The following is a 26,092-nucleotide window of genomic DNA, read 5'->3' on the forward strand; positions in this document are numbered from 1 at the left end:
TATTAGGCTGCAGCCTACCACACCGAAGGTCTACAGAGCCATTGTGCTGACTTCACTGTTGTATTCCTGTGAAACCTGGACAGTCTACCAGCACCATCCCAGGAATCTGAATCACTTCCAATTGAATTATCTTAGGAAGATTCTGAAGATTGCCTAGCAGGATATGATACCAGACACTGAAGTCCTTTCTTGAACTGAACTGCCAAGTATTCAAACCCTATTTCAGAGGGCGCAACTCTGACAGGCTGGCCATATTGCATGATTGCCAAATGTACATTTGCCTAAAAGACTATTTTACTGAGAACTCACACAAGGCAAGTGCTCACAAAGAAGTAAAAGAAGCAATACAAGGATTTTCTCAAGGTCTCTCTGAAGAATTCTGGAATCAATTGGTAGACCTGGGAAACACTGGCACAGGACCACCCGGTATGGTGTGCTCACATAAAGAAGGTGCTATGCTCTATGAGCAAAGCAAAATTGCATTAGCTATAATAACAATGCTACTAACAGCTGCTGTAGAGGTGTAAAACCAACCACAACAGAACACAGGAGGGCTGCTAGCATAGGTTCTTTGATCTGCTTTTCTAAGGAAAGCAACTTTAAGGGGTTTACAATCTCACTTTAATTAAACATACATATATCATTCACTTAGTTCAGGGAAAAAGTCAACACCCTGAACTTCAGAGAAAACACAAACAGAAATTACAAGCAGAAATTATATAAACAGAGTAAATAACACAAATCAGCAGACAGGGCTTCTGTCTGTCCATAGCAATACATACATACATAGTTACCAGAGAGAGAAGCACCAACATCTGGGTTTTCAAAGCCGGGGGGACTCCTTAATGGCTACCCAGAGTCTCATCTGGCCAAATCACACAAACACCCTTCCAATGAGTGAGCCCCCCCAAAGCAAAATGCTAAGCTCAGAGTATATATACACTCAAGGTCAGCCCACAGAGGGCATCACAACCATGTGACTCAAACTCATGTGACTTAGGCTTTCTTGTGACTTAAGCAGGTCATCAAAGACTTGATTCAAACAAAGGCAGGTCTCAATCAAAGGCACTTGATTACCTTAGTGATGAGAACAAGAATTCCAAAAGAAAAAAGAACAAAACAACAAGTCCCACTTTGCTTGCCATTACAGTAGCACAAAAGAAATATGAGATGTACAAATTCGGAGACATTTCCACTTCGAATGTCCATACAGACTATTTGTGCCTGACCTATGATAGAGCCTTCAGAGGTTGTCTGATCAGTCACAATTGGACACACTGTACATTGACCCCAACATAGTGATATCATTTTGGTCCTCTTCAAAAATGAAGGACAACAAGCATACAACTTTCTGTTTTTCATCTCTATGCCTTTGTACAGGTTGTACCCAAACATGAAATACATTACCTCCTCATATTGTTCTTTTAGAATCCCTAGCTTTGTTGAGAACTCAACTCAAGTTCTAGCTCTTATAAGATAAAAATGATAGCTAATTTTATAATATTTACCATGTACTAGGCACTCTGAGTATTTTTTAACACTTATCTCATTTGATCCTCATAACAACCCTGGAGGTAGGTTTGCTCACTGAGGCAAACAAGGGTTAAATGACTTGTTCAGGGTCACACAGTTAGCAAGTGTCTGAGACTAGATTTTGACTCAGGTTTTCCAGACTCAAGGCCTAGTACTCTATCCACTGCACCACCTAGGAAGCCTACACATAATTATTTACTATCTATTGACTATTTTATATTTAATTTTGCATACATGTTATTTTTCCCAAAATAACAATAAGCAAACCTTTATACAGTACTTTAGGATTTGCAGAGTGATATATGTATAGTCTCATTTGATCCTCACAAAACTCTGGAAAGTCCTGTTGTTATTCCCCCTTTACAAATGAGAAAATTGAGGGCTAGGAGGAGTTAAATGATTTGCCTAATGTTCTATAGCTAACTAAGGTTATATAAGTGTCAGAGGCAGGATTTGAACTTGGAATTTTCTAATTACAGGTCCAGCTCTCCATCCATTACACCACTTTGGACAGAATGTCCAAGGTAGACTGTAAGCATCCTCAAGGCAAGTATTGTTTGTTTTTGTCTTTATAATATATCTGCCTACTATAGTGTCTGACATAAAGTAATTGGTTAATAAACATTTATTGAACTGAATTGAATCAAACATTTAATTTGGAAGCATGAATTCAAGATGAGGTAGGAAGCATGTTTTAAACGCTATATGCTGAAGTTCTGACATACTAATGGGACAATTTCTGTATTAAAAAGAGTATTCCATAATTTAGGGATAAGGGGATTGGAACTGGACTTTTGATTTCCTTGGTTCCCTGGTTGAGAAAATTTCCTCTACGAATGCAAATCAACACTTTCTCTTAGCAAAGTCCTAGAAAGTTGCCTAGACCTCTAGGAGGTTAAATGTGCCCAGGGTCACATTGCCAATGTGGGTCAGAGATAGCAGAGAACTAAAAAAAAACCAAAAAGCATAGTCGTGCACATCTTTCCTTATTCAGTTAGAGGTGATCTCTCATATTCTTGAAGAAAGGAGATGCAGATGCTGTTGCAGAACCACCTGCTACCTTAGGACAATACCTTTCTTTTCTTTCTCCTCATCCTTCTTCAAGAGTTCCTCAAAACTCCCTTTATAGGCAAAAAACCTCTACCCTCCTGTCTGAGAGCTAATCATTCAAGCATTTCCACTCTTCCCAAGGTGGGAAGAACTACAGCTCCCTGGGTCTTTGTGGCCAGCCAAGTTGTCAACAGAGATTATTACATTCTTTCCTGGGGTTTGCAAAATAAGCTGCAACAAACCTGGTACCTGTGCTCATATAAAATAACATTAAATAATAGAGTAAAGGTTATTAACGAATACCCCAGGAAGTCACTTTAGAATGCCCATGCACATCAAATACCAAAAAACAAACCAAGACACCACCCACCCACCCACAACAGACATAGCACAATGTAGAAAAATACTTGACAGGTTGCTTCAGCGACTACCAGTCTAAATTACATGCAAGATATATGCACATTTCACAATAGTACAAGCATATCCATAAAACAAAAACAAATGAGCATAGAAATAATAATGGTAGAGCTACTAACCGGTGTGATAAACCAAATAAAAATCTAAGCAAGATGAACAAACAAATGGAGCTACAAAATAGGTATATCGCTAATACAAAGCAAAAATCATAACATGGAAATCTAATAAGAAAAGCATACTTGAATGAATACATCCATCTATGGACATTTGCAATTACATTCAAGGCATACATTATGTTACAAGGTAAATACTGGCATTCTTGTCTGGCTACATGTGTAACCATTTCCCAGTTTCATATGGGACATTGTAAATTGTCTACTCACTGGGAGCTGATCTATCTGCCACTATACGTAACTACAGTCTACGTTACGGGCTGATCATAATCTTCATCTAAATTAGAGTCTTGTCTACCTAAATATAAGGGGTCCAGGCTAACTAGTAGTATGACTGTATTCTGGGGGAATTGTCTTTCCCCAAAGAGTTCCTATAGCTGGAGTATTAGGCAGAAGAGTTGTTGCCACTGGATTCCATTGTCTCTCCTCGTTTGGACTGGTTATTGGGGTACAGCACATTCATTTGAAACATCTGTTTCTGATCCCTCATCTGGATGGACAATCTCTAAATGACTGTCAGGTGAACTCTTGCTTGGAGTCTGCTGACGTGAGCATCTCCCAGCCTCAGTCTTCTTGCTAACTCACCAGTTTGCAATAAGCGAATGTGATGAATTGTCTTTACTAGTCCCTCAATTAGTTTCAGGGGCTATTTTGTAAACAGGCAAGTTGCCTGGCCTCTCCACACTAGCTATGCAATAGCATTACATTCCATTTCATATACATGTTTAATAATGGTGCTCTGAAAACACACAAAAAATTTTGTTTAATCTGCACTATTAACATTTTCTCCATTACTTTCTTAGATATAGAAAATCAAGAAAATAAAGTCCTTATTTATAAAGTTTGCTGATTTCTGAGTTATAAATGCTCACAATGAAAATTTAATAATTGGCTCTTTTGCTGGTTTGAACTGGCTCCAGTACACCCCTCTTTCTGCTTTGTGTGTCCTATGAATGCCAAGATTTCTTAGCAGAACACTATGACCTTGTCAAAAGTCCTAACAATGAACAGGAAGATCTATAACAACAATGTTACTAACAGCTGCTGTAGAGGTGTAAAACCAACAACAACAGAACACAGGAGGGCTGCTAGCATAGGTTCTTTGATCTGCTTTTCTAAGGAAAGCAACTTTAAGGGGTTTACAATCTCACTTTAATTAAACATACATGTATCATTCACTTAGTTCAGGGAAAAAGTCAACACCCTGAATTTCAGAGAAAACACAAACAGAAATTACAAGCAGAAATTATATAAACAGAGCAAATGACACAAATCAGCAGACAGGGCTTTTGTCTATCCATAGCAATACATACATACATAGTTACCAGAGAGAGAAGCACCAACATCTGGGTTTTCAAAGCCGGGGGGGACTCCTTAATGGCTACCCAGAGTCTCATCTGGCCAAATCACACAAACACCCTTCCAATGAGCGAGCCCCCAAGCAAAACACTAACCTCTGAGTACATATGTACTTCTTCAGGGTCAGAAGGCATTACAACCACCTCCTGGCTTAAGCAGGCCATCAAAGACCAAGATTCAACCAAAGACTCTTGATTCAAACAAAGGCAAGGCTCAATCAAAGGCACTTGATTGCTTTAGTGCTAAGAAGCGCTCCAAAAGAAAAAACAGCAAAAAGTCCCACTTTGCTTGCCATTACATCATATCTCCTTTGTTTCATTTAGCCTTTTTTTCTGATGATGTAGCAAGGTGTAATTTTTTTAACTTCTCTCTCAATCTGAGAGACATTCTGGTCATGAGTATCTGTAGTCTGTCTCCTTAGAGATCCCAAAACACAGTTCAAAAGGTAGGTGTGGCTGACACTCAAACAACAGGTACACTGTAATGCAAGTGACATTCTCCCTGGTAGAGTTGTACACATGTAACAGAAACACTATATGCTGGTTCCACTGAGATTTTTGTTCTGGTCTCAGTGTCCCTAATATATTTATCGGTGTGGTTGAAATGTTCAGGTTATGGTTCCCCTTGATGGTAAGGTATTTCCTACATTTCTTGATGTCAGACAGAGCCAACATCTCTTTGAGTATTATACTTTTAAGTCACTACCTTGGTCTGAGGGGATCCTTGCAGGAAGTTCATACACTGAGAAATACTTCTTCCACAATACCTTCACAGCTGTGGAGGCTTTATGGTTTCTTATTGGAGATGCTTGAGTATGCCCAATAAAGCAGTCTATCACAACCAACATACTGCTTGTGTTCTTGTTATCTCCTTCCAGAGACAGAAAGTCAATGAAAGTAAGTTTTAAAGGTTTTCTAGTACTTATGTTATTCAAGTAAACCGTATATGTTAGTGGGAATTTGTGAATGGTGAGCAAAAGTCTCACATCTCTCAGTGATATCTGTCTTGGATCAGTAAAATATTTTTCTTTCTATCTCTAGAATCCTTTCTTGACTCATATGTCCACAAATAGAGCTTTCATGGCCATAGAGTGATGTGGCTTGGGCATTATCAACTGGTTCCTGATATCACGAGTGAGATTAATGGAGACGACCTCTAAAGAGGTGTATTACTGTTTCTTGTTTTGGGTTTTTTTGTTTGTTTTTTTTGCTGAAAGGCTTAGCCTATCAGTTGTCTCCTATCTCTGACCCACACTGGCTATGTGACCCTGGGAACATTTAACCTCTCAGAGCTCCAGGCAACTATCTAAGACATTTCTAAGAGAAAGTATAACAATACTCCATTGCACAGCTCCAACTTCTGCCACTGTCTCAACAATACAGTGCCATTAGTCTACGTTATATTTGACATTTGAGTTGACAATGCCACCTTACTAATTCTTGGCTTGTGTTTCTTCACACAGCCCTTTGTAAAGTTGTATGTTCCCTTCAGATGATTCACAGGCATCTGAGGCAATGAAAATTGGTTCAATGAAACGAGATTGACATATGCTGCTGATATGCAATCCGGATCTGGTGGGTTGATCCATGTACATATCCCACATCCTACTTATCCAATGGAAATACATTTGTCTACAATGCCACTTCAATGTACTTGATCTACCACCATCACTCAGAAACCTCTCCTCATTTGAGATTCACTCATCCCATATATATCACTTAATTAAAATTCTAGAAGCTGTCTCCCAACCTCTAGGACACACCCCTTCTTTCCTCAATGAATTCAGTGCCTGGCTTACACTCTTTCCTCCTCAATTTTTGTCCATATTCTAGGGGACTTTAATATGTATGTTGACGTTCTCTCAAACACCCTAATTTTGTAGTTCTTCAACATATTCATTCCCCCATGATCTATTCCTTCACCCCATCACAGCCCCACACAAAGATGGTCATATTCTCAATCTTGCCATCATCTACAAATGCAGCACTTCCATGTTCATGAACTCTGAAATTCCTTTGTCTGATCACAATCTGTTGTCATACTGTCCTTCTGCCTCAGCCACACTCTGACTTCCAGGTCCTGACCCCTCACTTCTTTTTCCGATCACCCCTGCACTAGTTATGCTACCTTCCTTCCTCATCTTGACCATTGGTGAACCAGTTCAACTCTATACTTTCCTCTTCTTTTGAGTCTCTTGCCCCATCATCCTATCACTGCTCTTACCCTGCCAAGCCTCAGCTTTGGTACTACTGAATAAAAATGGAGAAAAACACAAAACTGTGCTGACTGGGTCCACAGAAATTTATGTTACGTAATTTCAACTGGGCCCTTACTACTGCAAGGCAATCCTTTAACACCTCCCAAATAACTTATTAACCCATTCACCACAGCAGCTCTTCCAAATTTTTCCATCCCTCCTCAAAACTCCCATGGCTAACCTTGCCCCTACCTTCCTAGCTGAGAATGTTGCCTCAGATTTTACTGAAAAAAATTAGGGCCATTTGAAAAAAAAAAAAAAACCTCCCTCTTCTCTCCTCTTCATCTCACATCACCCAGATGCCTTCTGCCACTATTTCTTCCTTCATCCTAGTCTCATATAATGAGGTTGCCCTTCTCCTTACCAATGCAAAACCCTCATTTCATCCCACCTTATCCAGCAGACTGCCTTTCTATCATTCTCACTCTCATCTATCTCCAATCTTTCTCCGTCTGCTTTCCTACTGCCTACAAATATTCCTGTCTCTTCTATCCTCAAAAAACCCTCATTTGATCCATCCCTCCCCGCTAGTTTTTGCCCCACATCTCTCCTCCATTTTGTGGCTAAATTCCTTGAGAAGGCCATTTACAGAAATATGTGCCACTACTTCCTTTCCTTTCACTCTCTTCTTAACTCACTACAGTCTGGCTTCTGACCTTCAATCAAAACTGCTCTCTCCAAAATTATTAACCATCTCTTAATTGCCAAATCTAATTGGCCTTTTTCTCAATTCTCATTCTTCTCAACCTCCCTGCAGCCTTTGACAATTTCCATCATGCCAGTTTTCTGGGACACTACTCCCTCCTAGCTCTGGTACCCAACTACTTCTGGTCTCCCTAGTTGTACTTTCATCTGGGTTTCAGCCGCTGTGTGTCCCTGGGGCCCTGGCCTGGGTCGTCTTCTCTTCACCTGGCGTCCCTATGCTCATAATTCTCAAATCTACTTATCCATCTCTAATCTCTCTGCTGACTTGCAATATCCTATCTGAAACTGGACGTCCTGTTGACAATCTTTAACTTAACATATCGAAAACGGAAATGATTACGTTCCCTCGAAATCTCTCCTCTTCTTAACTTCCTTATTACTGTTGAGGGTACCTCCATCCTAGCAATCACCAAGATAAAAGGGGCGGGCCTCTCCCCGCAATCAACGTTCTCATTGGTTCCCAGACGCGAGCTATTCTGATTCCGGGGTTTCACTTCAGTCAACAACACGGGAGAGCGCGAAGCCAGGAGGTTTGTCCACGCTGGCTGCCCGTAGTCAACAGGATTTCCGGGCTACTTCAGTCGGGTCTGGATAGGGCTAGGATCCTGGCCGAGCGTACCCGATGGCTGCTGTGTTTCTGGTGATGCTCTACGAGTATTCACCACTCTTTTACATCGCAGTGGTCTTCACCTGCTTTATTGTGACCACCGGCCTGGTGCTGGGATGGTAAGGGGCCTGGGGTGAGGGGGGAGCCGGCTTCTAGGCCGGGCGCGGTGGAACGTCGTGGTCACCCGGGAGGGGATGATGACAGCGGGAGGAGACAGGGACGCTGGCCCCGAGGCCCGTGGGGAGTCCACTCTGACCTGCACCCGGCCCGACAGGTACTCACCCCACAGGCGTCATGCGCCATAGGATCCCACGTCCTTCCCCAGGAACGTGAAGCAATAATTAGTATTTCTAAGTGCTTCATAAACTTAGTCTTTAGGCTGAATGTTGAATTTTTCTTTTTGTCCATTATTTATCTGGAAGGTTCATTTTTTTTTTTTGCTAAATAAGCTTTGCTGAAATTTATGATTAAGTTCTTAACAGTGTATATAAGAAAGAAAGGAAAAAAAATGGGCCTCTCAAATATAAGTGCAGTCTAGTTTGAAAGAGAATGCAGAACACAAATGAAAATGTAAAAGCCCTGAAAGTAGAAAAGAGTTCTAGGAAAATCAGATCATATGAGGAACATTTTTATGTTGAGACTGGAAGGACAACAGAGATATCAAATGGAACAGGTCCTGACTGGCATTTCTTTAACAATGTATCATAATTGGTTACATAAAAGAACGATGACATTTGGATTGTATTTCCTGGTGTACAATGTGAAGGACTTACACTGGCACTCGAGATGAAATTGGAAAGGGTGACTGGACCTGACTACCTTACAGAGAGAAGAAACTCTAGCTTGGAAGGGACACAATCTTAAAAGCATTTAAGGGCATATTTTTCCTCTCAAAGGACGGGAAGCTTCTAAAGTATGAAAAAGATTAGAGATGATAAAGTAAGGGAGAAGGCATCATATACTACTTGCTTATATGTGTACTTTTCTCATCTTTAAAAGATCTTTGAGAGTATCCTGTCCTTATATTGAGGATATCCTTGATAATTAGAAGAAAAAAGGCAGCTTTCATAGCTGGCCACATCTTTATACACTCACAGTTGACCTGAAAGGCATATGGAATATAACTTTAACTTACTTATTGATATTTAAAAAGCATTTAACTGAGTAAAGTCCACATAGGTCTAGGGACTGACCTTTAATGAAGTGTCTCCTATTAAGAGAGGTGTGAATACCAAGATAATTTTGTTCTGTGATAGGATTTTTGACATCAAGTGAGACAAAACTGGGAAACATGTTTACCTAAGAGGTTTTCCACTGTTGAAGAAAATACCCTGTATAGAGTCCAGACAAAAGATTTTTTAATTGTTGATCTTGTCCTTCAAATGATTTTAAAGACTTATAAGGGAACTCAAAGATCATATAGTGCAGCCTGTGCCATTCTTTTTTTTGCTGAAGATTATATAAGAATGACCCCCTAAGGTCCTTTCCAATTCTGAGATTTTGTGAATACAATATCATACAATATCCTTTACAAGTATCATCTGGTTATGTTACCAGCCATATGTATGAATAGCTGGGGGGTTTTCTACTACTTTTCTTTGCCAACCCCAAAACAAAGGAATTATTTGACAGAAGCAGACTCATTACAGCTAATTTCACGTGATGACAACTCCCCACTCCCCATCCTGAACAATGTAAAGAACTCATGAATTAACAATGGAGAACTTTAATACTTAGAGTTCTCGAGGCACCATTACTCTACCTGCCATTGTGAGCACAAGTTGGTGACTCAGTCTGGTCTTAGGATGCTTTGATCCTGACTGAGTGCTTGTATTACCCTCCCACCACTACACAGAAAGCAGAAGACACTGATTCTGCCCAGTGAAGTGAAGGAAAGGAGAAGGAAAAAGAAGGAATAAGTGGCCTAAAAATGTACTGCCTTGTTGCTGGGGCCTGGATTTAGGATAGAGACTCCCCTCTCCCAGCCCCTTCATCCCACAATAAGTGGCAGCTGCTGATTCTACCCAATCATAGGAAGGAAAGAAGGAGAGCATAAGAAGGAATTGGGCAGACCCCAAAACATGCTAGGTATCCTACACTAAGACCCACAGGCTGAAAATGTTAGGCCCCTTGGGCCTAACAGAAATGGGACCAGAAATTACCTGGGACCGGTTGTGTACACACACACACACCTGCACACACCCGCTCCTTATTCCAGATCTGGCCTGGAACACATCCTGTAACCCCTTTGCAAGGAACACAGAATCTATGCCTACTCTATAAGCCAACTCCCCACTCACCCTAGGTCTCTTACCATCCCAGCACTAGAGCTGGAAGTGTCCAACCCTCTTATTTTACGGATGAGGAAACAGTCCTAGGAAAGTTAGATGATTTGCTTAATGTCACTGTAGTGATTGTCAGAGGTAGGATTTGAACCCGGGTCCTTTGACTCCATAGTCTGTACTGCTGAAGAAGTGGGGAGAGGAAGAAAACCAAAGAATGAATGAAGGGGAAAACAGTGAAAAGTCTAAAATGCCTAAAAAGCGAAAAGAAAAACAGCCTCAATAAAAGCCCAGTGCACATGCAGATATTTCAGTAGAAAAGATTCTAAAAAAAAAAAGAAGAAAAAATGAGTAAAACCTCCAAACAAAACCCCAAAGAAAACTTAAATATTATAATATCAAGGTAAATGAACTAATATTGCCTGATGAAAGAATCTTGTGGACTCCCCAGAGATAATGAAATAACAGCAAGAAATTCAAGAATGGTTTCAAAGAAAAATAAAATTACTTTTTTAAAAAAACCAACCAAGTAATCATTTATCCTCCACTTGAAGATCTTTCCCACCCCTCACCTCCCTTGGCAGAAAACTCACCATCCCCTGAAGTAGCCCCTCCTACTTTTAGTTGGTCCTCATTTTTAGGAAGTTTATTCTTCTAATGAAATCTGGCTCTCTGCAACTTTTCCCTTTTGTTCCACTTTCTGCTCTCTGGAACCAAGTAAAATAAATCTGATCTTTTCTTCCCATGACAACCTTTTATATATTTGAATTTGATTATCTTTGTTTCTCTAGGCTAAAGTTCTTAGTTCCTTTGATCCTTATGTGTCATGGCCTCCAGTATCCTCATTTCCTGGTCATCCTCCTTTGGATACTCTGGTACTTTGTAATGTTCTTCATAAAATGTGATACCCTGAACTGTGCACATTATTCTGGATATGATCTGATCAGAAGAGAGAACTTCAGGGCTTTTACCACCATCATTTTGGACAATAGTATTCTGCTAATACAAGTTAATATCACATTAGCTTTTTGGACTGCCATGTCAAACATACTGTTGACTCATCTTGAGTTATATTACAGTCCGTCAGAAACACCAAGTCTTTTTCAGGTGAATTGTCCGTTGCTCCTACTTCACTGGTGCAGTTAAGTTTTTGAGTTGTTGACTTTCATCATGCTATGGAGATGGCAGGACATATTAGATAGATTGCTGGATTTTAAAGTTAGAAAAACCTGGTTTCAAATGCTACCTCTGAAATACAATAACTGTGTGACCATGGACAGATCATTTAACTTTTCTAAGCCTCAGTTTTCTCATCTGTAAAATAGGAAACTATAGTACTTACCTTTAGAGTTGTTTTAGGGATCAAACGAGATAACATGTAAAGTACTTTAAGAATAAAAGTACTATGTAAATGTCAATTATTGTTATCAGACGTAGTCCATCCTTCTGGCCTTCTTTGATCTTTTTGGGTCCTGAGTTTGTTGCCTAGCATGTTAGCTATCCCTCCTAGTTTTCTGTCATCTATGGGGTTGACACGCATGCCATTTTTGCTTTTATTGTATATCAGACCTGCCTGGTAGTTTAGGTTTGAGATTGGAATGAAATAAGGCACCTGTTTGTTTAATAGTTAATAAATGAAAGTAAACTTACTTTTACTTGGTGGTTGTTTTAAAAGGATATTCTTTAGGGATAAGATAGTAGCTCAATAGATGCTGTTTTTGTACAGAAATATATGTGGGCAGGTGTGATGACTTACATGGCTATGGGATATCTGTCAAGTCTAAGAGGCATTGACTTCGTGTGGGCTGTCCTTTTAGGTGACCAGGAAGCTACATTAGAAAGCAAGGCACCTTTCAACAATACCACCTCTTGGTCCCCCAAGCCAATTTTGGGAAGCATTTGTTTGAACCATTCCTGGTGAAAGGAGACCTGTATTCACAGGATGAATACAGGTGACCTGAGCTATTTCCCCAGGGTGTATGAGACCCTTTGGGTGGGTAGGGACCTCAAGGCCTGGGAACAGAATAAAGAAATATTAGAAAGGACCAACTAGAATTCTATCCAAAAATAGTCAATCCTGCTTAGGTAAGTCTTCCTGAAGGCTGGATCTGAGAAACAATTGGACCAGAGAGCCCTCCCTGCCTAGAGTTGCTTTGATTTGATATGAATGTGGCTTCTGAGAGGTGGGATACTCAGAGGCATGATGACAAAGCTGTTTAGCAGGGAAAAATCTCTTGCCTTAAGGTGGGCAAGAGGACCAGTTTACCAGTTGGGAACAGGTGGAGGACTAGTGGTACTCTGGCATGAGGAACCCCATTGGGCAGAAGTATCTCACTCTTGGGATCATATTATCCCTGCCTAGCACAACAGGACACTATAGCCCCTATATTCAGGAAGGCAATGGGTCCACTCCCCCAACTTTTCTGCCAATCTCATAAGGGCATCATCCTATTTCATTTTAAAAGGGGAAATAATATATTTCAGGTGCTGATATGCCCCACAAACAGCTAAATGGGAAAGACATTGGCAACCTTCATTGGGCTTGACTGGAAAAGGATTACCCATTCCAGTCTTTTCTAAACCACAGACCACTTGGCAAGACTCATGGCTACCACTCAGTAATTAATGTAGATGAAGATCTTATCTGACCTGCTCCTCCAGGCTTTCTTACACACCAGTCATGAAACTTTGAGCTCCTCTGCCACCATGGGCTCATCCAGCTTGACCAACATTATGTCAGCAACATAGTGATGCTCTCCAAATGTAGAGTCTTTTTTTTTAGGTCTCTGCTCACCAAAATATGGCATTATAAGGGAAAGTTTTCAGGTCAGCAAGGGAAGCGTAGTAAAGGCATATAGGACTCCTTTCTAGCTAAAAACGACCTGTTCCTGCTTACCTGCAGCTTGAGCTGCCTCATCCATCACATTGACTAAATCAGAACCAGCTTCTGCAGTTGGCGTGTTATCTTTGTTTACCTCCCTGTAATTCACTCTTGGATTGTTATCATGTGCTGCCTGCCTGCCTCTACAGGACACACAGAGACTTCGTAAGGGCAGCAGGTATAATGAAGTGCTCCAGACTTCTTCAGCTTTATCACTAGTGAGGAAATCTTTCTCGTACACACCTAGGGACCTGTTGTTATTTGATGTTAACTCTCGGAATGGCTCAGACAACTCTTAAGGGACTTCAGTTTTGAGTCTACTCACATCAATTGCTATAGAGGTTACCAAAAGGGCCTGTACAAGTACCAAGTCCCAAGAGCTCGTGCTGCTTCTTCCCTTAGATATGTTACACTTGGGTGAGGACAAAGGAATTTTGTGGGCTCCGCTGCCAAATGTCATAGTGCAGTTTCACCAGTATCATCATAGTCTGGTTCTCAGTTGCCTCCTTAACCTCTTGTTTCAGCAGCCACAACCAAAGCACCTTCTGTACACCTAGGATTCCTTCTTCCACTTGCAGAGTGCCATTTATACTAGCAACTATAGTTGTCCACAAGGCCGCTGTGATTGTCTTGATTTTCTGCTGAAATATCACCAGATGATTTGTCCATTACTCTCTGACCCATAGCTAAAGCCTCATGCCATGTGAGTGAAGATGGCTCTGCCCAAAAAATGGGATCTAATTGCCCCTGAGGGCATGGTAAGGCTATGTTGGAGTGGTATAAATCCAGCCCACCAAACCAATCCTTTGCAGACCCCTAATGAAGAACAAGCTTCATAAGGAATTCATCTTCATTAGCACATCTTAGTCACTTAAAAAGGGACATAAGATAGGCCTCATTCAGGACCTCCAAATGATTTAACTGGCTTTGCAAAAGTAAGTCCTCTGCAGTCTCCCTAAACCATGGAACTTTGGAATGGAAAAGGATTCTGCATTGGCTTTATTAGAACAGGTTCTCATCAGCCACTGTTCCAGTGACTCATCAAATTGCTGTTTAAATTTTTCCTGCAATTTCCCCAGGTCCCTGTTGGTCAGAGCTTACCAGTCCTCTAACCCTTTTGTGAAGCAAACTGAGAGGTAGGAGGAAAGTTATAGGATAAGACAGAAGCTTTCTTACCGTTGATGAAGTTTCCAATTCTCATCCTAATTCCAGCTTTCATTCTCTTGCTTCCTATGTTCTCAGAAGGATTTATCTCTTTCCAGCAAAACCTTTGGGCAGCTTCTTGAGTTCAAATCTGCCCTCACACACTTAAGGTAAGTGTGTGATCCTGGTCAAGTCACTTAACCCTATTTGCCTCATCTGTAAAATGAGCTGGAGAAGAAAATAGCAAACCACTCTAGTATCTTTGCCAAGAAAACCCCAAAATAGTCATGAAGAGTTGGACACGACTGAAATTACTGAACAACAAAAAAGCAATATCTCTGGGTCAGAGACTATATTTTTTGCCCTTGGCCTATGGGTTCCTGCCTGAAGCCTGTAGGTGTCTGCGCCCATCAGCATTACTCCTTATAATTGTGCTGTCACCAGTTCTAGCAGCTGCTCTGCCTTCATGGTACTATCTTTAAAAACCAAGAACTTTATCTCTAATTGCTGAATATGCCAAGTCAGTTCACCTTCATTTTCCATATGCTGGAAAATTTCTCTAGGATCATTAACAATAATAAAGGAATTCTGGACCTGGTGCTTTTTTAGCCTTTCCATTAGCTCCTTTATCATCCATCCATTGAGCTAATTGCTTTGAAACACTGGGGGCGGGGGGAGGGGAGCCCGGGGTTGACTTCTTTCTCTTCCATTAAGAAGACTCTATATGCCACCAAAAGGGCCCTTTCCACAGGGTGTCACACTGCTCTCTGGCCATCTTTGCATTTCCATTGCCTTTCTCCCACTTAAATCAAGGATGAGTCATGATGCTGCTTTGACCCAGTCCTGCCTTTGACTGCCAAAATATTGTAGGCCAGCTTTTACTCAGCCTGGTCTGGTAGTTTAGGTTCAAGATTAGAATGAAATGAGATACTTGCAGCACATTTAATAGTTAATAAAAAGTTCTGGAATGAAAAGGATATTTAGCAAAGATAGTAGCACTATCTTAGGAGACATGGCCCTCATCTCCATATAGGCCCCCAGCTAGAACCTCCATATTTCTATACAGAAATGCATTGGTTCAGTAAGGCAGAGTTTATTGACTTTACATGCTCTTTATGAGCTAGTCCTTTATGTCCTTAGGTTAAAGCTTTAGGTCCTAGACTAACCAAGACTCAAGGACAGTTTTCTTTGCCTTTTAGGGGAAAAGTAGCCTAAATTACATTGTGGGGGACCTTGGCAGGTATCCTTTCTACTACAGCCTTCAAGTCACTGACAAAAATGTTAAGCAGAACAAGGTTAAGGAGAGATAATGAGAACATCCTAATGAGACCTCTTCCTAGATTGACATTGACCCATTAATGATTTACTATTAAGTCTTTCCATTCAATCTATTCTAAATTTGCCTGACTATATTATATTTCAGTCGTGTCTCTTCCTGTTGCCCACAAAGATTTTGTTTTTAATTTTGAAAGATTTTGTAAAATCCCTTTCTCAAGTCCAGTCCTACAGAATCTTAGCTACTGAATTCCACTAAAATACCAGTCTAGTAATCATACTAAAAAAAGAAATGAAGGTTATCTGGCATGACCAGTTTTTTTCCCCTGTTACCTGTTCTTAATGTGCCTATGCTGGCTTAGTCTTTATCATTTACTTGACTTTCCAAGGGCTCACAAACCATGGCTTTAATCATATGTTCTAGAATTTGGGTAAGAAAGTTAAATTCAGTAGTGTAGAGTTAGAAGAATCAACCTTCTAGCATCAAATTTTGAGCATCAAAACAACATTCACTCATCTACAATCCTGAAGCATCTTTCATTTTTGATTTTTCAGAGATCAGTAAAGGACCATTTGAAACCCTGGTATATAATTCATTCAGGCCTTGTAGCATGGAATGGTAGAAGACAGGTAGCTTATCTCCTCATTTATTTTGAGTTTCTGTTGAGCTTTGTTTCTCTCTTTGTCTCTCTCCTATACTCTGCATGGGGGAGGTGGGATGTATTGGGGGTGGGGGGTTAACATTGGTGATTTTGCTTCTACAAGAGCCAGTCAGGAAAGTTGGGCCCAAATCAGAAAGACACTAGTTACACTAGCCAAAAGAGTTAATACTATCATTTTGTCTCTGAGGTTGTAGGTTTATGCAGCATTCTGAAATGGCAAATCCTCTTCATGGGCAGAGTTAAAGTTACTGGCACTGTCGCCCTTGATTTTAATACAACCCTAATCTCTTAAAGGGCTAAATTCTTTTAAAATTTTTGTTTTATTTTGAACTTAAAACACTAAAGAAAAAAGTATTTTTTGTACACACAACAGAACACAAAAAGATTCTCTGTGAATCTCCATTTCATTCTTGCTTTAAAAAAAAAACGTATAATAAATTCTTCCTGAATTTAAATTCAATACTGTCCTGATTGTGCTTCCTTCTGAACCTCCTATTTTCTTCTGTGCATTTAAAAAAAACCTGTTTTGGGGACTTTTCCCACCACAGCTACTGCTAACCTCCTTCTCCCACCCACCTCACCACCACCCCCCCCCCCCCCATTAAAAGCCAAGAGAAGGGGTGAAGGAGAACGACCTTATAAAAATAAGAACTGTGTACTCAAGCAAAATGAATCCACATCGCATCCATATTCAAAAATGTATCCCTTTGTGCTCCGTGTGTCCATCAGTTCTTTATCGGGAGGTGGGTTAATGCAAGGTCCTGATTGGTTCACAACTTCAGGTACTCGGGTTAGCTGGTTTCCGTGTACACAAGCAGCCAGCGAGCGCGAAGCCAGCAGGTTTGTCCACGCTGGCTTCCCATAGTCAGCGGGATCCCTAGGTGGGTTTCAGTCGGGTCAGGGCTGGACAGGGCCTGGCAGGGCTGGGATCCTCGCCGTGCTCCCCCGATGGCTGCTGTGTTTCTGGTGATGCTCTACGAGTATTCACCGCTCTTTTATATCGCCTTGGTCTTCACCTGCTTTGTCGTGACCGCAGGCCTGGTGCTGGGATGGTAAGGGGCCTGGGGGGCGGCGGGGTGGGGCGGGCAGCGGCTTCTGAGCGAGGCAGGAAGGGGCACCGTGGTCACCAGGGCGGGGGCGAGGGGCGCGGTGGAGGGGCCTGGCATGCTGGGCGCTGTCCACTCAGGCCTGCCCCTCGGCCCAATAGGTAAACACCTGACCAGCGTCATGGGCCGTAAGAAAGTCCTTCCTGGGAATGTGAAGCACTAAGTGCTTCATGAACTACCTTTTAGGCGGAATACTGAATTTTTCTTTTTGTCCCTTATCTATTTGCAAGATTCATTTTTTCTCCTTAAATAAGCTTTACTGAAATTCATTGAACAAATAATGATTGAGTTCTTAACAGTGTGCGTAAGCCAGCGAAACAAAAGATATGGGCCCCACTCCTCAAGGATCCGTGTAGTCTAATCCGAGAGAATGCAGAATGTAAAATTTTTAAAGTGCTAAAAGTAGAAAAGAGCTTGCTGAGAGTTCTAGGAAAATCAGACCGTGCGAAGAACATTTTATGAAGGACAACATAGATACCAAATGGAACAAGTCCTAGCTGGCATTTCTTTAACAATGTATTCTAGTTTGGTTACATGAAGGAACCAGTCAACCCAATAAACATATATTAAGCAACTACTATGTGTCAGGGACTCGTAAATCCTGGGGATACAAAAACGGACAGAAGAGTCTGTGGCCTGAAGGATTATGTCATGGAAATGACATTGTGTATAAACAAGATACAGCCAGAATAAAAGAGATATAATGGACAAAGGGAAGGCCCTAACATTAAGGTGGATAGGCAAAGGTTCCTTGTAGAAGGTATGATTTTACCTGGGCCTTTAAAGAAGCCAGGAAAGCTAGGAGGTGAAGATGAGGAAGGGTCCAGGCCTGGGATACAGCCAGTGGAAATGCATGGAGTAGGGAGATAGAGTGTATTATACAAGGTGCAGCAAGGAGGCCAGTGTCACCATATCCAAGAGTATGTGTGGGTGAGTTAAGGTGTAAGAAGACTGGAAAAGTAGGACAGGTCCATATTATAAAGGGCTTTGAATGACAAATGCAGAATTTTACATTTGATCCTGAAGCTGATAGGATGCCACTGCAGTTTGTTGAATGGGGGAGGGAACATAGACTTCTAGGAAGGTCAGTTTGACAGCTGACTGGAGAGTAAACTAGAACACGGAGACCAACCAGCAGGCTATTGTAATAGGTATGAGAGATATTAAGAAAGTAAAATCAGTGGGACTTTGCTACAGATTCTATATAGAGAGTGAGAATGAGGAATCCAGAATGAGTCCTAGGTTGCAAGCCTAGCAGTGACTGATAGGGTAGTGATATTCTTGACAGTAAAAGGGAAGTTAAGAAGAGGAGAAGGTTTGGGAGAAAAAATAATGAGTTTTGTTTGGGGTATGTTGAGTTTAAGATGTCTATGGGACCTCCAATTCAAGATGTTCAGTATGAAAGCTGGAGCTGTAAATCTGAAGATTGAGAGAGAAGTTAGGGATGGACAAGTAGATCTGAGAGTGAGCCACATAGAAGTAATCATTCAATCTATGGGAGCTGATTAGTTCATCAAGCAAGATAATATGGAGAAAGAAGGCCCAGGACAGAGCCTAGTGGTATCCCTGCCATTAGAGGGCATGACCTAGCTCAAGATCCTGCAAAGGACACAGAGAAGAAGTGGTCAGACAGGTAGGGGGAGTGTCGTGGAATCTTGGAGAGAAAAGAGCATTAAGAAAAAGAAGATGATAGACAACGTCAGAGGCTACAGAGAGGTCAAGACAAATGAGGATTGAGAAAAGGCCATTGGATTTGGTGATGAAATTGTTGGTAGTTTTGGAGAGGGCAGTTTTGGTGCTCGATGTACAATATGAGGTAGCTATAGTGTCATTTAAGATGAAGTTGGGATCTGAGCAGAAGAAATCCATGCTGGAAGGGACATAATTTTAAAAAGCGTTTGAGGTCAGATTTTTCAAACTCTCAACTAGAGGAAGTTTCCAAAAGCTTGTTCCTGTTCGAGGTGGATCTTAATGCTCAGAAGAGCAAGAGGTAAGACATCTGGCTATTTCAGACCAGTTTCAGAACATATTCTGGCCACCTTAGTTTTCAGCATACCATTATGTTGTTTTTTTTTAACTGTTCCTGCTCATTAGTGGCTTAACCCTGTTTGCCTTAGTTTCTTCATCCTTAAAAATGAGCTGGAGAAGGAAATGGCAGACCGCTCCAATATCTTTGCCAGGACAACCCCAAATGGGGTCACGGGGAGTCAGACAAGACTCAAACAACTCCTGTTGATTGAAGTTGATAGGGAGAAAGAAAGTGCTAATGCATTTTAAGAACTTTACAGGCTTCTTTCTTTACTTGGCCTATTAAATGAGGCTCTTAAATCACTATTAATAGATGTGGTATACACCAAATCATGGTATAAAACCTTTCAGGCTGTCTTTTTGTAGCTGTCATAAAGTCTGCTTTAGCATCAACCCATTCTAAAACTATAGGTAGGAAAATGAAAAGATATTCACATTTACAACACTTAGCTATTTGAATAAAATTTATTTGAATGTTAACATAAGGACCTATCATATAGGCTGCTTTCTTTGGCTTGATTAGTTTCCCAATGTTATGTACCTGGTAACTGAGGCAAGTACATTAATACTACTTCTAGGTAATATTCTTAAGCCAGTGGGTCTCAGAGTCTGGTCTGGGGATAAAACCTAGATATAATTTACATAAACAAATGTTGTTTCAGTCTTCAGTGTTTTTTCAGAATATAAAGGGGACCTGAGATCAAAAAGTTCTAGAACTGCTGAGTTAGACTGTCAAAGGAAAATAGCTTACTAACCAATTTTGGATTGCAGCAACACCAGTTTGACCCCTTTGCTTCATTATTTCCTGAAGCATGCATGGAATCATCACACTAGGCAGAAACAGGGCTTGGTCTTCTAGAAGGGCAAGGTATTCCAGCTTGAGCTGGGAAGCAGACAAAGTAGTAATTGCTTGACTTAACTGGATAAGAAAGGAAAGGCCACATTCTTCTCTAAGGAATCAGTCTGGGCCATCTGTCTCTAAATTGCCTGGTCATTTCTAGGAGACTGGCTTTGGACTGTATTTCTGAGAAGGCTCTTCTGGCCCAGGTTTTATGAGTTCTAGGAAACAATGGTGCCAAAGTTGTTCATGGCCTGACTTTTCTTTCTTTCTGCTTTTCAGTTGGCACTTACTGGAGAATCCTATAGCTGGCACAATAAGGAGGACCTTTATGTTGGTCCCCGTCAAAGGCAAGAGGTTCCAGTTCTATCTTCTTGCTTTTGGGGAACCAGAAATTAGAGCCACTGGCTTGGGCTTAGTTAATGCTGGCTGAATGATTAGTTGTGCTTTTAATTGTTTATACTTCTACTTTACCTTTATTAAGGTTTTTCTTCTAGTGTCATGAGCATCTCTATACATTTTTATTGTATTTTTTTAATTTGCACTATGCTGATTCAGCTACATTTTAATTTCTTTAAAATTTTTTTTTCAATTCCTTACTCCAACGACCCCAGACTGGTCCTGGCACAAGTTAGAAATGTAATCATTTCTCTTTGAATTGCTTCAGTGTTTCACTTTCATTCTGGTATACTGCAGAAACTTTCTTAACTTTATACTTCTCTGCTTCCAAACAATGTTTCTCAAGTTCTTGTTTTGTTGTCAATACTAGTTCCTTCCTTCTCCCCCAAACCCTACTGAATCTGTATCTTTTTCAAATTAGTAAAATGTTTTTCTATTAGTCTTTTAACTTTTTTGTATGCCACTACGCCACCCATAGTATCCAAACTTCACAACCTTCCTTTTTCTACGTGGGTCTTATTTTGCAAATTTTCTCATATTCTTTGCGTAACTTTGCTATTCAGTGATCAAAGGAGAAATTTCTCCTTGTACAGACACAGCTTCTTTTTGTCATGCAAACTATTTTCCAATTTGTTTCCTTACTTAGGAACCTGCACCTGAATGGTCTCTTCTAAAATTTTCTTTCTATCTAATTCTTTTTAAGCTAAACTTTGCTTTACTAGCAATTGCAATCTGCCAAATCATTCAGATTAGCCCACTGCGATAATGAGCCTGTGAATGGAGGGCCTTAACACTTTTTTTCCACGTCTGACGATAACTTGACATAATATTACCAGTCATATGAAGACTGGAACAGTCATAATATTATTTCTTAATATTTTATAACAGAACAATTTGTATGCTTTCATAGGAAGATCTTTTGGGAGGCAATTGTGATGGTCTAGGCTTGAGGTCATAAGGGCTTCAACTATGATAGTGTAGTAATAATAATAGTACCAGACATTTACATAGAGCCTTAAGTTTGTAAACTGCTTTTCATCACCATAATCGTAAGTATTATAGTGTTATACAACTTTTTCCAGATAAGAAGCTGAGTCTCAGAGAGTTGAAATGACTTCATCAATGTCATATAGTTAATAAATGATTGAGCAGCAACAACTTTTTTAACTCAAATCTTCACCCTAAATCCAATTTTCTAAACTACCCTGCTTCTCAAGAGGAATAGAAAGGAAGGTGCAAATGCTAAATGCTCCCACTAATTGATGAGAGGAAGACTTGGGGTGGGTGTATATGTGTGTGTGTGTGTGTGTGTGTGTGTGTTGTGTGTGTGTGTGTAGAAGGGAGCTACTAAAATGATTAAGCTTTTGAGTCTTAATTCAGGCTTAAAAGGGAAGAATGATAATACCAATGACAGAAATAACAAATATAGGAATGACATGAGAGGAAGTTTATTGATGAGAAAGATGATATTCAACATTGATTTTAGTTTCAATGTAGTACCTAATACATATCCAGCTTGAATTTTTTAATGGATGTTAAGAAATTCTTTTAGATCTTTTGTTTTTCCATCACCTACTTTTCCTAATATATCCCTCTCCCTTCCCCTTTTCAGAGAATGATCTCTTCTATCAAAGAGTAAAACAGGAAAAAAACAAGAGCTCAGTAAAACTAACCAACATATTAAAACAGATTGATCTCATATCCAGGGCTCTACACTCTTGGAATCCCATCTCTGCAATCTGTTGGGGATACGCTTTCCCCTATCTTTGTTTGAAGAGCCAACCTTGGTCATAATTTTATAGCATTCAGTTTTGATTGTTTTGTTGATCTTTAAAACATTTACATGGTTTAAGTCACCGTGCATATCGTTTCCCTGACTTTGCTTACTTTACTTTGCAGCAATTCATAGAAATCTCTTTCTGCTTCTCTGCATTTATCATATTCATTGTTTCTTACTACTTAATAATTCTCTATTACATTTACATACCACACCTTGTTTAGTGATTCCCCAGTATCTATTTTTATGACTTTAGTTATTTGAAGTTCACAAGAAATTGATGATTAAAACTTGCCATTTTATTATTTAACATTAGATAGTATCCTTGAATTGGAAAATGCTATCTTTTAAAAAAAATAAGATGACATAATTGTTTTGTTAAGTTCCAGTTGAGCCTTTTTTATCCATCTTACTTTGAAAATATATATATATATGTACATATATATAATATATGTATACATATGAGCAGAGTGATGTTAATTCCTTTTTAAATTAACTTTTTAAGTAAAAGTCTATTTTCTCTCCCTCCTACCGTGACCTCATTGGGGAAAAAAAAAGGTTAAAGGAAAATTCCTTGTAGCAAACATGCATAATCAAACAAAACAAATTCCCTGTTTGGCCATGTTCAAAAAATATGTTTCATTCTGCATCTTGAATCTATCACAAGGAGGTAGGTAGTATGCTTTGTCTTTGATCCTCTGAAATCATAGATGGTTATTGTAATGATTGTAGTTTTTATAGATTTAAAAGTTGTTTTGAAATGCAGCTAGTTTGGCACCATGGATATAGAGCTGGACTTGGAGTCAGGAATACCTGAGTTCAAATCCAGCCTTAGAAATTTACTAGCTGTATGACCCCATGCAAATCACTTAGCTTCTATCTGCCTCAATTTCCTCATCTGTAAAAATACCAACTTCCCAAGATAGTTGTGAGGACAAAATTAACAAAATATTTGTTAAGCATTTTAAAACCTTAAAGTACTTTGTAAAGGCTAGCTGTCATCATCATTATTATTGTATTTGTGTTACTATTATTATATAAATTATTTTCCTAGTCCTACCCATTTCATTCTCCATAAATTTATAAAATTCTTCAAAATTGTTCATTTTTATAATATTGATATCATAGTATAAATTGTTCTTCTGGTTCTGCTTACTTTACTCTGGATCAGTTCATACAACTCTTTCTAAATTTAAATTTTGAATTCATTTTATTTCTTGAATTCATTTAAATCCATTTGTTTCTCGTGGTACAGTAATATTCCATCACATTATACCACAGTTTGTTCAGTCATTCTCAAATTTGTGGAGGGTTTTGGCACCACAAAAAAAAAGAAGTGCTATAAATAGCTTTATACATATAGGACTTTTTTTCTTTCCTTCATCTCTTTTAAGTATAAGTCAACAAATAGTATAACTGAATCAAAGGGCTTACGCTATTTAGTAGCTTTTTGTGTATGATTCCAAATTGCTTTCCAGAATGGTGGTACCCATTCACAGGTCCACCAACAATGCATCACAATTCCTGTTTTCCCACAGGCCCTCCGGCATTTGTCATTTTCCTTTTTTTTCATCTTTGCAAATCTGATGGGTGTGAAGTGGACCCTCAGAAGTGTTTTAATTTGCATTTCTCCATTTAGTAGTGATTTGGAACGTTGTTTTCTTATTACTTATTTATTATATGGGTTTCTTCTTCTTCTAGAACTGCTTGTTCTTATCCTTAGATCATTTATCAATTAGGAGAAGAGTTATGTCCTTTAGCGATGCAGAGTACAATCTAGCCACGTGCTTATAAACGGGGCAACTCTTATCCATGTTTTTCTCATAAATCCTGAAAATTATTCCAGTGTTCTAATGACTTTCCTGTAGGTCTCTAGATGTTGGGTTCCCTCCAAAAGATCCTTTGGATCCAAATTGTCCTTTGGTTATTCCTCACTTTTTTTTAAATGGTTATATATCTCTTGGCGGGGGGCCAACAACTACTTTTTTAAAAAAAATTTACATTTTTATTTAATGTTTTGAGTTCCAGATTCTATCCCTTCCCTCCCCCCACCCCGAGACAGTAAGCAATCAGATATAGGTTATACATGTGCAATTACGTAAAACATTTTCATATTTGTCATTTTGTACAAGAAGACATGAATAAAAGAAAAAAAGAAAGTGAAAAATAGCATACTTCAGTCTGTATTCAGTCAATACCAGTTCTTTCTCTGAAGGTGGATAGTATGCTTCATCATTAGTACTTTGGGATTGTCTTGGATCATTGTATTTCTGAGAATAGCTAAATTATTCATAATTCTTCAGTGAACAATATTGCTGTTACAATGTACAGCATCCTCTTGGTTCCGTTCACTATGCATCAGTCGATGTAAGTCTTTCCAGGTTTTTCTGAAGTCATCCTGCTTGTCATTTCTTATAGCACAATAATATTCCATTACAACTATATACCACAACTTGTTTATCCATTCCCCAATTGATGGGCATTCCTTTGATTTCCAATTCTTAGACACCCCAAAAAGAACTGCTATAAATATTTTTGTGCAATAGGTCCTTTCCCTTTTTTTTGGATGTCTTTGAGATATAGAACTAGCAGTGTTATTGCTGGATCAAATGCCCTTTGGGCTATCCTTTACTCTTGACCTGTGACCAACCTGCTTTTTTTGTGCATAAATAGATAATATATTTATTAAGTGGTTACTATGTGCCAGTCAGGCACTGTGTTAAGTGCTGGGGGATACAAACAAAAGACAACAAGACAGTTCCTACTCTTAAGGGAAAACAAGACAGCTAGATGGCCCACTGGATAGAGTGCTGGGCCTGGAGTCAGAAAGTCCTGAGTTCAAATATGACCTCAGTAACTTACTAGCTGTGTAATCTTGGGCAAGTCACCTAACCTCTGTTTGCCTTAATCCACTGTAGAAGGAAGTGGCAAACCACTCCAGTATCTTTATTTAGAAAACCTCGTGGACAGTTTTGGCATGTCCATGGGGTCTCAGAGTCAGATATGACTGAACAATAACTGAATAACAAAGGAGAAACAAAACAAAGTTAAGTTAAAAAATAAGGAAGAGGTGGAAACCAGGGTACTCATGCTGCAACTAGGCTGGTGAGGAGGTGGAGAATAAATGGAGTGTGGCTAAGAATCCTCAAGAAATGGCCACCTTGGCCAGGAACTCACCAGTCAGGAGCAAGCCCCAGGTGGAGTCATCCTTAAGTGAATAAGACCGCTTAAAAAGGTGGGCCAGTCTTGAGAAAGTTGGGTTGGGATGATATTTTGTGCATTTCTTGGCTGGTAATGTGTTAAAGGCCAACTCAGTCACATAGTACACCTTTCCATTGCCTTTTGGGTGACCCCTTGACTTTGTTTTTAGAAACTGTGATATTCTGTGCCCTGAAACTGTGCAACATCCTTGGGAGACTCATTCTTAAAGGATGGACCTTTGTTGTAGAGAGAAACTTAAGGTCATCAAAAGTGCTTTATACAGTAAACACTTTCTTTGAAAAAAAAATTGGTAGGTGCTGGACTTGGTGAGCACCAAATAACGACATAAAGATAAAAACAAGTTACATTTGTTAGTATTTTATGGGGGAGTTTGTATGC

General features: G+C 39.7%; 1 protein-coding gene across 2 annotated transcripts in view; it reads left to right on the forward strand.

Moving 5' to 3' along the window:
* The first annotated feature begins 8,054 nt into the window (after positions 1-8,054).
* Positions 8,055-26,092, forward strand: part of CGRRF1 (cell growth regulator with ring finger domain 1) — a 55,833-nt gene continuing 37,795 nt past the window's right edge. The window contains exon 1 of one of the 2 annotated variants that reach the window (XM_036752252.1): positions 8,055-8,220. In XM_036752252.1, coding sequence (XP_036608147.1) covers positions 8,117-8,220 — 104 coding nt within the window. In that variant the 5' untranslated portion in view covers positions 8,055-8,116. Of the gene's footprint in view, positions 8,221-17,230; positions 17,397-26,092 lie in introns of those variants that run through there. The other variant, XM_036752253.1, reaches the window with a different exon arrangement.

The sequence above is a fragment of the Trichosurus vulpecula genome, chromosome 3, assembly GCF_011100635.1.
Source record: "Trichosurus vulpecula isolate mTriVul1 chromosome 3, mTriVul1.pri, whole genome shotgun sequence".
Classification (NCBI taxonomy): domain Eukaryota; kingdom Metazoa; phylum Chordata; class Mammalia; order Diprotodontia; family Phalangeridae; genus Trichosurus; species Trichosurus vulpecula.